This window comes from Nesoenas mayeri, assembly GCF_963082525.1.
Source record: "Nesoenas mayeri genome assembly, chromosome: 3".
In the NCBI taxonomy this organism is placed as follows: domain Eukaryota; kingdom Metazoa; phylum Chordata; class Aves; order Columbiformes; family Columbidae; genus Nesoenas; species Nesoenas mayeri.
The window spans coordinates 90,258,642-90,277,319 of record NC_137544.1 but is presented as its reverse complement, the minus strand read 5'-3'; the positions used below and the strand labels follow the sequence as shown (position 1 = coordinate 90,277,319).

Below are 18,678 nucleotides of genomic sequence, written 5' to 3'. Positions count from 1 at the left end.
CAGAGATGTGCTTTTGGCAGCAGGAGACATAACATTTGTCTCTACTACAAAGCAGCCTCCAACGAAAAGATACATCACTATGATTTTGCTAGTCTCTATCCTTTCATCAGCAAAGCTAAAAAATCCAAAAAGTCTTTTTTTTGTTTGCTTGGGGTTTTTTTGTTTTGTTTTTTTGTTTTTTGATAGTTTTGACACACTGACCAGCTACTTTGGGATGCTCAAAGTAAATGTGTGTGCACCTCATGGGCTCTTTTCCCCTGTACTTCCCACAAGCATAAAAGGCAAACGATTGTTTCCCTTGTGCTACACTTTGTAAAAAGGTGCCAGGCCCTCTGCATCCACCACAAGGAACAGAAGTCCCTTGTAGACACCTGGTACACTCTGGAACTTTATAAGTTAAAGAGCTGGCATGCCTCAAACTGCATTAAGATGGCATTTTGCTCTTGCATTGTGACAGGAGAATAGGCTTCATTACAACCTTTTCCAGGATATCCTTCCGTCATTTCTTCCATTACCCACTGATTCAAGATAAGCTGTGCCAGCTTCTTCAGTTCTTTGGTATTTCTGCACCTTTATAACAGTATACACTCAGCATTTCCAGTCCCCTCAATACCAAGTATCCCAGCAACTGCACTAGGGAGAAGTAAAAACAGTTTTCCTTTGAAAACAGAAGTTTTTCTTCCATAGGGAAGAAAAAAGCAACAAACACTCAAGTTTCAGGTTGTGTTTACCATGACAGTATTTTCAAATAGCAGCCACAGAAGCAAACCAATAATCTTTCTCATTTTAATTGCATAAAACCAAAATGAATACATTTTACCAAGCCTGTAAGTATACAGAGGTGTATTTTTTAAAAACCTTTCTTTTTCTGTATATTCTTATTTACTAAAGGAAAAATGAGCCTACAGTTTTAAGCCAAATAAAAAGGCCAAGGTTAAAAGTGGAAGAAGAGACAGAAGAATGTGTTGGCTTTTACTTTTAAAAAAGCATCTGGAAGACAAACAGAGAACACATAGGGAGAGCCGACAGCCAGAGTGGCTACTGATGCCCTTGAATTTGGAACAGCATCCAAAAAATCAACTCTTTTATTCCTCACTTAACGTGTGGTCAAAGAGTCCAAAACAGAGCAGTCCTTCAACCTCAGGTGTACTCTGGGGCACTTGAAACTTAGTAGCCATATTTTTCATTGAGATGAGTCTTGCCATCACCGCTTTGACCTAAGGGACAAAGAGGAAGAGTTGCATTATTTTTCCCCCTCTCATACAAGATAAATTTGTATTCAAGTATGAAATAATCTCTAGGTAGAACCAGTCAGACAAGCACAAAGAGGATGAGTCAGACTGGATACAACAATTCAATTAGCCTTTTGATTTATACTTTTTAATTCCTCTTAATCTTACTAATAGTGTTAAGACTACATCATATATTTCCACCCACCTTTTTTTTTTTCCTGGTGTCCTCATTATGCAAGCTTAGACAGAAGAGGAGTCTGATTATTAAGGGGCAGGAACAGAAAAATGAGCTCCCTCTTACGGGCACAGCTCACTTGGCTATCCCACATCAGACCCCTGAGTTACTGAATCAGGACCTTCGTTCTAGTGGATTCACATGCCAGAGAAGTGCAGTCTTTTCACTGCAGGATGATTCACAAGATCATCGTTTTCTTCAGCAAAATTTATTCTAATTTTTCTTATTCCATTTGGAGGGTATCCAAATTATAAGTCCGCAACAACCTCATAAAAATTATAGTAATGAATCTACCAAATGAAAGCTAAGCTTTGAACTTATAATGAAAACCTCAATGCATGAAAATGAATTTTGCATTTCAGACGAACTGAAAATTCATTACTGTGTTTAAGAATAACCTCACTTAGCTAAGAACACTCTGGAACTGAAGTAAAACATTTGTTCAACTTTAACATATACTGGATGTGTGCATCAATTATTCAGTGACTTCACCAAAGTGTTGCCAACACTTCTCTCCAAAACACATGACCCAAAGTTTGTATTCCAATGATTTTTTCAAAAATCTGCAAAGATTTTCAGATTTCACAGGTTTCTATGAAAGAATACTAAGATCACTGGAGCATTTATCCCTAGTGAAGGTTTGAGCTTGTCTTTCAACTAGATCATCATCTCACTATATATGGAGTTACAGCTTTCACATGATACAAAACTGAAAAACTTCAGGTGTACCTGTCCATCAAGATGAAGCTACTACAGATACAGTTTGTGTTTCACTGCAAGACTTGCATTGCAATACAACAAATATAGGGCATAACACACCATAAAACATCAGGTTTTGGGTAAAGTGTTCCTGAAATACTTTTTTTCCTCAAGAAGTTACAAGGACACCCTGACTACTTATTAGGTAGATTCTTCAGTTTTAAGACTAAAAAATGGTAAGGAAATGGTGATACCTTCAGGAGGAATCCATATGCAGTAGTCTGGGTCATCATCTGGGTACTGTGAGGAGAAAAAAGGTGGTCGGATCTGCAAAAGAAGAAAAGACTTTTAAGGTACAACCCCCGTCCAACAATGTGTCACAGCCATTAAATGTATCATTAATTCAGAAACAAATACTAAAAGGTGAGGGTGTTTTCCACAAGAATCAGAGATGAAAACAGTAATACAGAGGAAAGAAGAAATATCAAACCCTCAAATAGATGCACCTTATTGCTGGCAGAGTCACAGAACAATAGCAGTGCTGGTTAGATGGGACCTCTGGATGTCATCCAGTCCAACCTCATCATCAAAACAGGACCATTACCAACTGTCTGCTACCGGACAGTTTAATCTTGTCATCCTAATGTTTGGTGGTGTCATCTGACAGAATTTATTTATGCAGAGAAAAGCTTTAGAGCAGGATTTGCAAGGGCTTTACCGATTTCAACACACAAATCCCACTGAAAACTTCGGGTTTAAAGTGACTTTCAAACTGGAATATATAACAGTTCAGGTAACTTAGCTTTCCAGAAGAAAAGAAAATGCAATTTTTTTCATGTCTCACTGGCATCGCTGAAATGTTTAAAACAAACTGAAACAGGTCACTTGCAATTCAACTGTTGGCACAGCGATGCCTTTTTGTTCCTAGGTTTTTAAGTTTTGCCACATCAGCACCATTTTCTCAAGAACTTTTGTTTCCAACAACTGCAGGTAGCTATCAAAAAGTTCATACAACTGTAGAGTGCAAGACTTAAGAGCTCAAAATGTAGCCAAGTTACTCAGCACTGATTTCCACTACTCTGTAGTATCATGACACAGTCTTAAGTTATGCAGCTGAAGTAATTTTTCATTCCCTCAAAAAAAAACTTTCCTTCCCCAAATTAACCTCTAAACCCGTTCTTTTGGAAGACTACTGTTTTCCAAAACAGGAGACTGCAGAGTTAAACAGTTTTTAAATATGGCTTGTGAACAGTACCTTTAAAATTATTTTTCCAGTTTCACATGATTCAAAGTTATTCCTCAAATATTGTAAGAGGAAAAAAAACAAACCAAAATAAAGCTGACTTCTGTTTGGTATTTTCCATGCAAGATCTGAGCCCACAGCATGTGGAAAAAGTGATTTGTGATGGGAGCGAGAATACAGCTAAGTCATCTGGCATTTGGAGAATGCTGAGTGTTAAGAGTGAACTCTGTGCTGATGAGAGGTGCTGACTTGACTGCCTCAGCATGAGAAGCTGCCTTGTTCTCCCATATTTGCGTGGTAAATGCTACAACTTGGGCTTTAACAGTATAGATTTACTCTTGCTTTCTTTATCAACATGCTTCATGGGCCAGCAACAAAGGACAATTCTAAAAGCTGTGCCTACTCAATCCTTGGGTCTTTTGCCAGGACTAACAAGGCAGTGGTCAGCACACACAGGCTGCAGGGTGTTAACTTTAAGTAAATGGTGCAGGGCTAAAACTGAATGGCCACCACCAAGACATTGTCATAATGGTCAGAACTCACGGCCCACAAGGCTCAATAATCTTCTTTGATGGCCGTCAGCAGAAGGATGGGATTCAGCTCACTATAATCTTTAGGCTAAAAGCATGCTGTCACTGAAGTTCCTCCCCAGCTCCAGGTTGGCAACAATTGCCTGCATCCTAAAATGTGCAAGGCTTGTATACTTTAATACAAATCTTATGCACAGGAAGAACATTGTCTGGTACCTGTACTATAATTTAGTAAAAATTGGGTTGCAAAAGACAATAATCTGAGTCTTCTCTCCTTCCACACCTACAGAGAAGGATGAGGTTTGGTAATGGCAATACAGACTTGCTGTAATTTCAGCCCAGCCTGTTCTGTGTCAGCCAATACATCCTTCCCAAGCTACTCTTCAAGAAAAGCTCTGCAATGCCATTCCCAAAGCCCAGAGAGCATCTATGTTCTACAACAGTCACAATACAGGAGAAGAAGCAATTAGCAGGGGCTAACTGCCAACTGAAAAAGTGAAAAAAATAAATTTTTGATTGAATTGAGAGCCTCTATCATGCTTGAAATGCTGTGCTCTACCTTCTCATTGGAGACTCAAAAAATCTGTGTGATTCTACCTTTGGGTCTTGGCAGAAAAGTACTACTATCACTAAGTGACAATGAAATTGCTGCTATTTCACTAACAAAAAACTACTAAATGATTTATTGAAAGGCTTACACTACAGGAGTTATGGTATCATAACTGACCTTGTTTGAGCTATTGATTTTCTTAGCTTTCTCAGATGTCTCTTCAGGTTCCTTACATGCTGCCTCAGATGCTGACAAGAAAGAAGATTTGTTTTATGACACATCATGAATGACCAATTCTATCAGAAATAAGCTTATAGAAAGTTCACATAGAAATGGATAAGTCTAAAAGAAAAGACAGCTCACTGCAACAAAATTCATACTGTTGAACATATTTTTGGCTTTCATAGATTAACTTATGTTTAATGCACTGTCAGGCAACTGCCTGAATGCAGTTTAATAAGATCCTATATTTGGGATTCTGTAATACACTTTTAGTTAATGGCAGGTGTTTATATTCTAAAAAGATATTCTGTGTGATCACTGCAGCGAGCAATTTGGAATGAAACAGCAGGAAATGTATGAGACACAGTAACACAGATGAGAGTAAGACAAAGACAGAAGTATGCCTGTTTTTTCTGCCACTTAATCTGTGAAATACTGAGAGTCTTGTAGATTAAGTCTATGGACAAGATTATGAGGATAGGACAACATATTCTTAAGAATCTGAGTTATGAAAAACCAGAAAGTTTATACAGATAGTCAGTACATCAAACACAGTCTCCATTTTGAGGATCTGATTTTTTTTTGTGTACATGTAGAGGGGTCATCTGAGTCATTAATAGACTTATCTGATGCTATGTAGTATTTGTCACTTTATAAAGGAAAGTTCTGTCTTTCTGTAGTGTTAAGAGCTACTGCAAGAAAACAGAGCCGGGGGGAAGCATTATGTTTATGCTCCTAAATTAAAATATGTTCTCTCCTTGTGCTATATTTTTTTTAAACAAAGGATTTCAAAGCACTTAATAATATGAAAAGCAAGGAGAACAGAAACACAGCTGAAGTGACCTGTCTCCACCATACACTTACCACTTCAAGTAAAACACAGTCCTTCATTTGAATTCTAGATTCTTATTGTAGGCTCTAGATTAGGCTTAGTCTTCTACTGACTGAAGACATCTATAGCTCTTTTAAACAGTATCTAAACCCACATGCTACTGTATAATAGAGTCTAAATTGTAATGCTCACCTTGAGATTTCTCTTGTGAGGGTCCCATCTGAGATTTATTCCTTAGTATTTTAGGCTCAGGCAGAAATTGAACACCTGGAAAAAAAAGAGCTAAGTTAGCTGTCCGTAGTAACTATGATGAGTACAGCGCTAGAGCACCCCTGAAACGAAGTACAAAAGGGAACTTGCAGGTACATTTGTCTCAGGAAGAGCTCTTCTCTTAAAAGTCTTCCAAACTGTTTCACCCACCAAGTCCACCCCAATACAATATTAAATAAAAAACTTGTGACCAGTTAAAACACTTTTGAAGAGCAACCTGTCCAGCATGAAGACAAGAAGTTAGAATCAGGTTTCTGTCATCAAACACACTATTTACTGAGAAACATTATTACTGAGCTTTCAAATGAATCAAGTTGATACAGGAAAGGATGGACTGGAGATAAACCATACAGATACAAGGAAGACACCCTTCCGTTACCACCTCTAAAATTATTTTTCCTCCTTACAAACTGATCTGAAGTTTTACACAGACATTTATTTCCACCAAAAGCACGAAAAACTGACAGCCAAGCAGACTTTACAGTCTCTTGGCACACAGACACTGGACTCATGGCAAAAATCTACAGAAAATAAATTTGAGTCACTCAGACCTTTGGAGACTCACATAGCTCTGAAAAATTCATCAGTAACAGACTCTGCTTCATTACTGGAAAAATCAAAACAAGTGGTTTACCATCCTGAAGGGATTCTTGATTCTTGTTGTTGCAAGGAGAACCACCAGCAGCATTAGTTTCTTCTCCTGTTTCTTCCTCTGTTGTCCTTTTCATTTCCAGGTTTGATGCTTTGTTGTTTATTGTATCTACCTCTTGCTCCTCCTCCATTTCTTCCTCTTCTTCCTCTTCCTCCTCCTCTGGTCCATCATCCTTCATTTTTAACAAGCTTTCGGGGATGTCTGGACGCTTAACAGGTAACTTCTGCAGGAGAAAGACTTGTGCATCAGTGCTAAGATAATATAGAGAAAAAAACCACATATTACTGTCATAGAGACAGCTGGTAAAGGAACACTCTCAGGATGAAAAATATTTCGGTTTTAAAGAAAAGTTATTAGTGGAAATGGAAGATTAAAAAATACATCCAGTTCATAGATAAGGAGTGCAGTCTTTTCGTAAGAGAGACAGTGGAAACGGAATCAATCTTGCATATGATCTTAGCTAAAAGATCAAGAAAAACAGAATAACATACAGGACCAGCTGCTGAGGTATAGCAGTAGTTCATCCTGATGTCCCCAGGCTTCCTCCACTTGGTCCCTTCCTTTGACCACAGCCATGCCCCAGGACACTGACTGTGCAAAGGCACAGAACAGCAACAGCGTCCAACAGAACAGCAACAGCGTCCAACAGAACAGCAACAGCGTCCAACAGCCACTGCTTGCTGCCCTGTGCTTCCATCTCCATGCTCTGTGGTTGCCACCTACAGTCTCCACAGCCTAAGAAGGTGTCTGAGAAAAAGCCCCCGACTCCTAATACTTACTGGTCCAACTTACCCCTAGACTTCCAGTTTTCAGCTTGAATTTGCTCCCTCCTTTCATTGCACCAAAGAGAGGCAAGGTAATCTTTTTCGTCTTGCTCTCTGCTTCCAGATTGTAACTCCTAATAAAAAATAGATACAAATGAAAACAGTGTATGAAGTATCAAACAAGTCTTATATCTACAAATGCAAAAAATCTGCAAATTGGAAGTAAGCATTTAAAAAATTCCTATTATTTCTCTCTCACTTGGAGCACCCAAGGAAGAAGCTGCAAGAGATGACTCCTCTGTCCTATCTACATGCTGCAGAATTCATACACATCCAATAAAGGAAGAAAAAAAAAAAAAAAAGAAAAAAACCCACTATCAGACAGACTCTCTCAAATTCAATTGCACACACATACTTAAATATGTATATATAAAAACACACCCAGAAGCCAAAACACAATTTAAGTAAATTAATTAAGTAATTAAACCTCTAAACGAGCTTCCACTAGCAAATTACAAACCCAGCACACTCCCACTTGAATTGCAGCAGCCTTGCTAGGCAGTAGATGAACAGCCACCATACTTGACTTCCAGGTACGTTTCATGGAGTGAAAGTGGTTCTCATGTTGCACATAATAACTAATTATTTATCAGTTCCTTTTGGATGCAGGTTGGGAAAAAAAATAAAATAACAAAGCTGACAACAAGCTTCCAATCCACCTCCCCTCATCCCCCGCTATGTGGGCTTATCTTGCTCCCTTGTTGTGGTGCACCTGCCTCAACTGCAGACGCAGCAAGGGCCAAAAGGCACAGCCGTTCTTTGAAGAGACGAGCCAGGTAGTTTGGAAAGCCGTCCTGCTTTTGGGTTTGGAAAGTTGACTACTTACTGGGTTTGCACAACAACCCACGGACAATAACAACGGTAAAAGCAATCATTCTACGCTTCTGCTGCCAAGACTTACGGGGGCTTCAGCTCAGGCAGTTCTGCAGGCTTGACAAGCTTTATTAATGCTTTCAGTCTCTGTTGCTCTTTCCTCAGTTCAAATGACCGCAAATGCAGCTTCTTTCGTGCCACGCTGTCTAAAGTGCATCCTGATTTTATTTCAGTCATGAATTCGTCCAAGGAATCTTGAGCTGCTGGCTGGGACTGGACTAGGCAAGTTAAAGGGAAGATACACATCGTTAGGGGTGGGGAGAGGAGAGCTGTACTCATCGAATCCTACCTTTAGAGAAAAAGGCATATAGGAGAAACTACCCGCTCTGCAAATTTCTGTCAAATGGTGAAGTAATGGAGGTTGTTAGCCTTGGAAAGATAAAAACATTTCTTCTAACAAAAACCCAACAGTAAACCTTAATCCACTTACATAACAAAACCTCTCCTAAAATTGAACCTGTCTTTATGAGTAAGTGTCTCTATTCAACACTGTTCATCTCACTTCAAGATCTGCTGTCCCTAAAAAAGCAGCTTACGGGTTCTTTTTGTAGGCACAGGCTAAAATAAACACAGCTACAAAGAATCCCACACCACTGCATGTGGAATCCCATTTTGGCTTTCCTGGAATATTTGTGCAATAACATTTGCAAAGCTCGAAATGAATCAGCACATAATGCTGCCTCCTACCGCTTGGTGACTGAGTGCATACAAGAATAGTTTCATACATTAGGCCAATCGCACAAAATTTACCCTTGTTTTGACTTGATTTTCTAACAAGAAAACACTGTTCTGTACTTGAAAAAGAGTAATGACAGTTTTTCTACTCTACCCAATTTCAAATATGAACAATTGTATGCATATTTGAATAATTAAAACAAAACGCAGGAGGAGAAACTAAAGTTCTAATGGCTAAGAAAAATAAATACAGATTTCTAACATATGGCTTTAAATAAATAAAAAATAAATTTTAAAAAATCCAGGAAAACTCCTTTGTTGGGCTTGAACAATGCTTCAGAAGTTTTTATATCGTGTTCAAAGACAACTTGGAGGCAAACAAAGAAAAATCTTGTTGCTGGAATTTTAACAAGCCTTTTGACAGGCAGCCTTCTGCCTGTTAATATTATATGAAAAGTGTCATAACTAGTATTTATTTGCTGCATTATAAGCATTTATGCATTATTATATATGCACAAGAATAATTGTGTGACCAATGAGTTATTTTCGGTTTAGCTTGAGTTAACTGAATAGCACTTGAAATTTTAAATGTGTACAAATAAAATAAGTTACTGTTATGTGTACATATTCAAGCAGCTTTATATGACTTAAATATTTAGAGAAAGTCTAATAAGACTCGTGTTTACAAATGGACTCAACTGAAAAGGATATTTCTTATCTAGAACAAAACAGTCTACAATTTGCAAAGATATGAAAGCCACAACAGTAAATGTTCAAAGATATACAGAATTAAAAGGCTCCAAAAGATAAGAAACAGTTGCAGCATCCACCTCTACACAAATATAAATGATGACAAAACATGTCATAAAAGAAATTCAGATAGAAATACTTTCCCTCTTAGCTACTCGTATGAGCCGAGAGAAAAATCATCAACAAAAAGGTATTGTTAATAGTCTGAAGCTCCTAGCAGGCAGGAGCTGAGCAGAGTGATGGTTAAATTTAAAGACTAAATTTCAAATATAAGGTTTAGTGTGTAAACAAATAATAAAGAACAATTAAAGGTACAGTTCTACAGCTCACTTCTTTAGCTGCAGAGCAGCAGAAGAGTACTTCAGTCAGTGAGGCATCTTCAGAGAGTCAGATTACCCTTCTTGCAAACAGAATTCCACCAGCAGTACCTAAAATCAGGTAGCTCAGCTTACAGCATTGCTGTTAGCATTCAATATTTGTTGCAGCTGTTTTCTACACTATTGAAGTAAAATTTAACATTACTAGGAGGTCAATCAATCATGGCTACTATACTTTATATTTCAGGGAAAAAAGCTACAGGGCTATTTACTGCACCATCAACTTATTGATAATTTTCTTCTGAAAGGGCAACCAAAGATGAGACTAAAGAGCTCTGTGTACTTGATTTTCATTGAGCTGCATCAGTGAATAAGAGATACAAAGGCAGTCTATCAGTAGTTAGTTCTGAAGAACTCCAGAGAACAATTTATGAACTTCCACAGCAATTGTTTAGACAACCACTTAGTTTCTCCAAGTGCTTGGTGAGAAGTGTAGCAATTAGCTTGCCACTCACTCATTGGTCTCTCCAGACTCTTGCCCTTAGGCTACAAATAGTCGTTTAGAGCAAGCAGAAGTAGGTTAAGGTTTCAGAACTGTATGTAATGCAGCAGCTTTGCCAGACAGCTCAGGGAAGTGGTAAGAATCAACCATGATCAGTACACATGCTCCTGGCTTGCACTTGTAATTAATATTTGTGATTAACCTGAAGCATCCAAAGAAATCAGAGAAAACACAAGTATCTAGAACAAAGACACGCAAAGTAACTGATGATGCAATATTCTCTCTGTTTTATCGTGGCCTAGTTCTAGGACATTCCCATCCAATACTGAATTACACTGTACTGCAATAAGTGCTGAGACTGCAATTTTTCCAAGGCTCTAAACTGGTTGTGTAACCAGCTACAATTTACCAATCCATAATAACACGTATCAGAATCATATGCTATTAGTAGAAATCTATAAATGAACTGATTCTTCCTTCTCCCAGCCTCTACTATAATATAACAGTCTTGTTGAAAAACAGTATCAGCAGAAACAAACACATCATAACATATGAAAGCTTGGAATTGCATATCTCAGACAAGATAAAGCATTGGCTTCTCCTGCCAATCATTTAGTACTTATCAGTACAGTCATACTGAAAACAATTCCTTCAAACACACTAAACAGACCCATCAGTTAGAATGCTCAGTGGAACAGTGAGTTTCACTGAACAGTGATCTGGTATAATCAATAACCAACAAAACTGTTGATACAAAGGAATTTCTGTGTGGGGCTGAAGTACTAGAAATAAACAAACCTGTATAAAGCACAAAAGACAGCCCAGCTCTCAGATTGCTGCTAGGCTTCCTGGAGAGAAATTCTTCTGACAAACTGACATTGCAACTTTTATTAACACCAACTCCGTTAAAAAGCTTTTTGTATGATGAATCAGCCTAAATACATTTCCTTCATGCCTTCCTTTTATTCCACAAGACATCAGTAGCAACAGAAAACTAAAAGCAGCTATTTGTATCTAAATCTAACTTCTTACCAGATACAACCCCCACTTTGGAAAGGCTTTGCCTTTTTACACGAAGATATAATCCTACAAACCAAGTGGAACCCTCATAAGCTAGCAAATTCACTGAACATATAGTCTAAGTGTCAACTGCTTTGATTCCACCTCTCTCTTTTCTCACCTTTCATTTTTAAGGGTGCATTTGCAATGAGAGAAGTAAAATAAAAGATTTTTTCTCTTCTGTCAGTTGTTTGTTCTTTTCTTACAAATAATTTTGGAGAGAGTGGAAAAAAGCGTTCCTCAAATTAGGCCCATTTCACTAAGGTGCGCAGATGAAAGTAATAACGCTCAGCCCTCTTCAGCTTCAGGAACTTGTACACTCACTTCCTTACCTTAACTTAGATGTTGTTTGCTTTGGAAAGAGCTGCATTCAGTAGCAAGTGACTACAGACATTGAGTACAGAATTTATTGGATGAAAAGCGTAAATATCATCTCCAGATAACTCTGTAACCTGCAGACCTTCCCACCCCTTTGTGAAAAGTAGACACTACCAAAAAAAAAAAAAAGCACTTAAGACAGATATCCATGATACATTTTCATCTCTTTAGTGTTCTTCATAGAAAGCACTACAATCAAATTAACTTCATGCCTTACCTTTCCCTGAAGACTTCAGCTTCTCTGTTATCTCAGAAAGCTCATTTTCAGCTTCATTTAGCTTTTTGACCTATGAAAGAACAACATGCTTAGAAGATCTTTTTATCTTCTTAAACCTTCCTTTTAAGAGTTACTCAAATATCCTACCAAATTAGCTAAATTTTTCTACTTCTGATCTTTAACCAGGAGTTTCTAGGCTGAAAAAATATTGTCTGGATTGTTCCTAAACCACTTAATAGTCCTTTTCTTTCAGAAACACAAAAATACGTATAATGCTTCTGCAGCAATGTCAAACCACCACTGTGATCCTCCAATCCTCCCTACCCCTGACCCCCCCCACTCTATTGTCTGTAGGACTTTCAACCGTCATACCCCTCTCAGTGCAGGCTTCTTACTTTTTGAAGAAGAACAAGATCCTTCTTTGGGATGTGCCCTGTACACTTGAGAGCTTGCAATTATTTTCTGATGCTTTTAAAGTATTTTAAAAGTATCCTGTTCTGATATTGAATTCATCCATTGCCATGATCCACCAAGTAGAAGGCAACACCACATAGGTAAAAGCAAGGTAGTACACTTGCAGCATAATAAAGCAAGCAATATTTTCAGGTATTTATAGATGTTCACAAAGAAAAACCCCACACTATTCAGAGTTGTAAAGCTATCTTCCCTCCCCTATTTTATGACAAATTAGGTCTTGTACACAGTGACAGAACCTCAAGGACTGAAGTCTGCTCTCCAGAAAAGGGACAACACAAGGAGCTGCAGACTGCTTTTCTGCAGATTTATTGGTCTTAAGGCATGACACCTCCTGGTAACAGGGTGGCTCATTCTCTTTGGCCAGTCATCCTTGTTGCTTACGGGAACAGATGTGTGCCAGTTGCCAGGTATAATGAGGGTTTCCGTGATGTGGATACTAAGTACTAAACTGAAATAACAAATTACTTTGTTGCTGTTGTTAAAGAGTCTAAATTTTCATCTATATCCCAGGTTATTTTTTTTTCCTATAAAACCTTTGAAAGGTACAATCACCAAATTTGGTCTGATTTTATTCAAACTTGGCCACCTGGTAGCTAAAGGGCTGAAATGATAATAACTATCAGACTAGCAAAGAAAGATCAAGAAATACGTTTTACTTTCTTTCTTAGTAATACTACATACATGACAGAATAAACTTGGCACATCATAATAATTCTTCTTACCAGGGAGTCATAAGTCTCTGGCTTTTCTTCTATTTTACCAGCTTTTTTCATTCTGTTTAGTCGTTTCTTTTCTACAGCACCAGTTCGATCAAGGAAGGTGTCATCATCACTGTCATAAAAATCCTCATCTTCCCAGTTCTTTGATTTCCTTTTTCGGGATACTGGGAAAGGTAAGAGAGAAGGCAAGAAACCATATTATTCGCATACCACTTCAGGAATACATAGTTCAGAGAAAAAATAATCTTGCCTCTGTATGTATTAAAGTAAATGACACTGAAGTAATGACAGTTTGCAATCTGGATTCATAGATATTGTTTAACTTCAAGATTAATTTTCACTTTAGCAAATAAGTGAGTCATCTGCAATTTCACTGGCAACCATTGAAAGTTTAGACCAACTCATTGTTATTTTTTGTCGTTTCATACTTTCCAATTCTATCTCACAGTCACATTAATCTGATGGGTTTGGATTTTTCAGCATAGCTTAAAGGCAGGAGTGTGGTTTGAGTATCACTCCAGAGCAATAAAACAAATTCAAGATAGCATTCTCAAATTCTTAATTTAGAGCTTTTAGAATGATCAGAGCATTTGAGTAGTTATTCACCTGCTTCTTGCCTTAGCACCCCCCGAGCGTCGAGCAGCCTGCAAGCTTCCAGTGCGCACTGTATCATTGCTTCCTTCTTCTTTCCTGAGTGGAGAACCTCTGCCACCAGCTGCTTCCCTGATGCATCATCCACAGGCAATCTGTTCAATTCGAAGGATCGGAAAACAGCTCAGACACAAACAGCTTTTCATGGATGTTCCTTAGATATTATATTTATCATGATGCCATTGTTCTTACATTTCACTCTAGTCTTTTTTTGTGGGTCAAATATTTTCACTTTTCATTTCATACAGTACCAATGAAAACACAAGCATTGATTTCCTAAAACATGCAAGTAAATTTTATTTCCACACAAAAAATTCTTCCTATATTCATTCCATTGGGAATACAAGAAGCTAAAAGGTCAAATGTCAACCCCCCAAATCACTTTAAGCACCAGTATCTTGCATCCATGCAAAACCAGTAACAAATATTTTCCACCACACTGAAGCAAAGGTTTCTTAAGCAGTGCAATCATTGCAATATTTTAACTACACATTTGAGACCTATTCTGTTGCCTTAATTTTCACCTCACATTCTCTTGTCTTAGAAAAGAACAATGTCAGTGGCCTCTTCACATTAACCCATCAAAAACTGTCTTATATCATAAAAGAACTCAATTTGGTACAGCGTAGAATATTTTTTTTCTCTCTCCCATTAGGGATGGAAAGACACCGTTTCCTAGTTTTTTTCTCCCGTATTTCAATTCTATGTATTTCTCAAAACAAAGGGAACTGAAAGAACCTAGACTTTCACAATTGTTTTCTTTAAGGAAAACCAAATGCTGCCAGACCCGAAAGGAGTCCAGACACTGAACTAGGCACTGATCCTTGAACTTCTGTCTCAGTATCAGGGCTTAGGTCTAATTCCAGTTGGCCTCCTTGCCAAGTGAGACAAGACAAGTAATTCCTTCAGATTTTATTCATGAATTCAATTATGCCAGCTTCTATGCACAAAAGGTGTATGGAGATATACATACTTGATCCTGCATAGCCAGCTATTGTGCCCACGATCATCGTACTCGTATTCTAACTCTTCTCCTAGAGAGGAAAAGAAAGAAAGAAAGGTGATGTAGTAACCAAAACTGAAATAAGCAGGAATAATATTTACAGCAGAGAAAAAAGCCATGATATACGAAAGAGGTAAAATGCCCTTGTTACATATCAAAGTACTGAATTTGTTGCCTTTTTCTTTTTTTAAAGCCATGGGATCTTCAGTTGGTATCATGCTCATCTGGCTGTTTTTCAGAATCAAGTTTTTTTCAGATAAAAAACCAACAAAACCAAACCAACAAACTCTAAGTGGCCTGGTCAGGAATACATAGTTCAAAGAAAAAATAATCTTGCCTCTGTATGTATTAAAGTAAATGACACTGAAGTAATGACAGTTTGCAATCTGGATTCATAGATATTGTTTAACTTCAAGATTAATTTTCACTTTAGCAAATAAGTGAGTCATCTGCAATTTCACTGGCAACCATTGAAAGTTTAGACCAACTCATTGTTATTTTTTGTCGTTTTATACTTTCCAATTCTATCTCAGAGTCACATTAATCTGATGGGTTTGGATTTTTCAGCATAGCTTCAAAGCAGGAGTGTAGTTTGAGTATCACTCCAGAGGAATACAAGGTACTCTCTGCAACTCCCAGTGCAGAAATTAGTAACTGTTGGAGAACAGGAGCTTCCTTAACAGTAACTAAGTCTCAGATATACAATGATGAGCTACATTTTAATTAAAAAAGAAACAAAAAACCAAACCACTACCAACCTGCACCAAAACCTGATCAAACAATAAACATTACCCATAATATCATAGAAAAGCTTAGCTCCCACACCTGAATTCCCAAAGGAAAACATGAGCACAAGCATCACATTTTGGAAAGAAAAAAATAAATTTAATTAAAAAAAGAGTACCTTCTCTTTCAAAAAAGCCCTGTAAGGCCTTCCTTGGATCTTTCATATAGAAGGCATCTTGTACATCCTGAAAATCAATAGCAATGGGGTTTTCTTCAACCTCATCCTCCTCAGCATCCTCTCCTACAAGAAGACATGCAAAGTGAAAAAAAATGGTGACATGTTAAAAAGAGAACATCAGTATATTTCAGCTTTCTTAGTTTGAAATAAATATCAGCTACATCACCCTAAAATTATTTCCCTTAGTTTGAATATTACTTCTGCATCCAATTATAACAAATCAAAACAAACTGCTTCTTTTTTGCTATTGGTTATTCCATTATAGGATATAGTTTTGCAGATGAATATCACTTTAGTTTCAAGACCTTGAGAGTTTATGTGTTTATACACTTCCATTCCAAAGAACAACTTATTTATACTGAAAAAGTCATTAATTGCAATTTAACTAGCTTTAAGATGTGTACTTCCTGCTAAAATTTAAAGACAGCTGTACAGCAGAGAAGCCTCAAGGAATTAAATTTCACCTCTCATGCAAAAGCACGGACACACATGAACAGGAACAAAACACACAGCATTAACCTAAACTCTCAGTTTAATGTCCTTTTATAGGCACAGGCAAACTACTTTATCCCAGATTTTAAAAGAAGCTCTAGCATAGTTCTCACCAGATATAAGCTTGTCTTGTCACAGTTCTCCTCTTTTTAAAAGGAAGAGAAACTTCCACTGGATTGGGACACTTGACATTCAGATGGAATTTCAACTCAAGTATTCACTGAAACTGGCATAAAGACCTTCCAAGGTGGATAAGCTGATTTATGCATCATCACATACCCATTCCCCAGGAGCAGCTCATGTCACTGTTCTGACTCTTCTCACTTCTTCTCTCCTCCTTTTCCTCTTCCTCATCAGAGTCCTCTCCCAACATTGTCTTTTCTAATTTTGCTTGCTGCTGCTTACGCAGTGCCTTCAGTTGTGTCACAGTTAGTTCCGACTCTGACTCCTGGTCCTCTTCAGGTCCCTACATCACAAATGGTAACTTTACAGAAATGTTTTTTTAAAGGAAAAAAAAAGAAGTATTTTCAACACAGATGCAGATTATATACAATAACATAAATAATTATAGTGCTGTTCAAAATTTGCAATTATTAGACCATTTGCTATGGTTTGCATCCCCAAATATATTGGTTTTAACATCTTTTCTAAAGAGGGGGGAAATAAGAAACAAACCTTACTGTGTGCTTGTAGGGAGGCTAGTCTCAGATATAACTGTATTTTAGAGGCAGAATTCAAACCTTTTTTTAGCAGTGCCACGTGGGAAATCTGGTGAAACAAGCAACTAAAATCTCAAAAGTGCATGTAGGCCACATCAAGTGCCTTCTAAGTTCCCACTATCATAGAATCATTTTGGTTGGAAGAGACCCTCCAGATCATTGAGTTCAACCATAATCAAACTCTAGCACTGAAAACCTCATCTAAACGTCTTTTAAATGCCTCCAGGGACAGTGACTCCACCACTTTTCTGGGCAGCCTGTTCCAATGCCTGACAACCCTTTCTTTGAGGAATTTTTTCCTAATATCCAATTGAACCTTCCCTGGTGCAACTTGAGGCCATTTCCTCTTGTCCTATCACTTGCTACTTGGGAGAACAGACCAAGACCCTCACTATCGAGAACTCCTCTTGATCACAAAGAAATATTAGCGCTTTCCTGATGCATCATACTCTTGGAGAAACACTCCTGATACACTGTACCTACGGAGATAAACGCCTTTTGCGCTTACTGCAGGTTGGCAGAAGCTGCTGTGCCTGTTCTCAGGCTCAGCCCCCACCCCAGCAGAGCCACCCTGCATCCAGTGCCCTCGATGAGGGAAGCCCCCAGCCCCAAACTTCACCGCAGAGCCCACCACGGACACCTCCAACTGACAGCTTCTCCCCAGCAAAACAACCACAACAGCACTTGGCAGCTTTTAAACCATGCAAACCCCCTCACAAGCCAGAAGCTTTCACACACACGCCCCCCCGCCCCCAAGGAGATCTAGAAGAGCTTGATCCGGGGAAGCTTTCCCCACACCAGCCACACCCACACGCTGCGGGGAGCGCGGCGGGGGCCCCCGGGCCCCGACCCACCTGCAGGAGGAAGAGGCGGGAACTGCCACCGAAGCGCAGCCCGTGGCCCACCCGCACCCGGCAGTAGGTGCGGGGCGGCACCCGCGCCTTGTTGAGGAAGGTGCCGTGGGTGCTGCCCAGGTCGTACACGTAGAAGCCGGCGGCGTCGTCGGGGGCGCCGGTGTCCGGGCTGCGGGCAGCGCCGCGGTACTGCAGCACGGCGTGGTGCCGCGACACCGACGGGTGCTCCAGGGACAGGGCGCAGCCGGGCAGCCGCCCCACCAGGAACCAGCTGCCGCCCTCCAGCCGCACCGACCCCAGGGCCACGCCGCCCTTCAGCACCTCCAGCCCGTAGCCGGCGCCGGCCGGCGGGCGGCTGCCCCACGGCGGCTCTTCGTAGCGCGGCGCCACCGGCGCGGCGGCCGGGCGGGTGAGGGGCGGCGGGCTGGGCCCCGGCTCTCCGCCCTCCGCGGAGCGGGTCGCGGCAGCCAGTGGGTGGCTCGGCCGCTTGAAACCGGCGGTCTCGGCGGCCGCCTCCGTCTCCATGGCGTCCGCCATCTTCCCGGGTCCGTCCCCAAATAGAGTCCTCCGGGGACGAGCGCCGTCGCGGCTGCAGTACCGGGAGCAGGGCGCAGCCCCAGCTGTCGCGTATCTTCGGGGAAAAGCGTCGCTGCCTCAGCCGCCGCCAGGGATAGCGTGAGGGGCGAGGTAGGGAGGGAGGTGACGGCGGGATAGGCGGCAGCGGCGGTGGTCGCTTCCC

At 39.8% G+C, this 18,678-nt stretch overlaps 1 protein-coding gene across 1 annotated transcript; it reads right to left on the bottom strand.

Annotated features, from left to right (window-relative positions):
• Nucleotides 1-826: 826 nt before the first annotated feature.
• SLC4A1AP (solute carrier family 4 member 1 adaptor protein) lies at nucleotides 827-18,489 on the bottom strand. Its single transcript, XM_080341952.1, has 14 exons — nucleotides 17,940-18,489; nucleotides 16,646-16,832; nucleotides 15,815-15,937; nucleotides 14,881-14,941; nucleotides 13,863-14,002; nucleotides 13,260-13,420; nucleotides 12,061-12,130; nucleotides 8,191-8,380; nucleotides 7,258-7,363; nucleotides 6,448-6,688; nucleotides 5,736-5,810; nucleotides 4,667-4,737; nucleotides 2,421-2,493; nucleotides 827-1,217 (listed from the first exon to the last, which is right to left on the bottom strand). Exons 1-14 carry the CDS (start codon nucleotides 18,474-18,476, stop codon nucleotides 1,168-1,170), a joined length of 2,085 nt encoding a protein of 694 aa, XP_080198078.1. The 5' UTR covers nucleotides 18,477-18,489; the 3' UTR covers nucleotides 827-1,167.
• Between the last annotated feature and the right edge of the window lie 189 nt (nucleotides 18,490-18,678).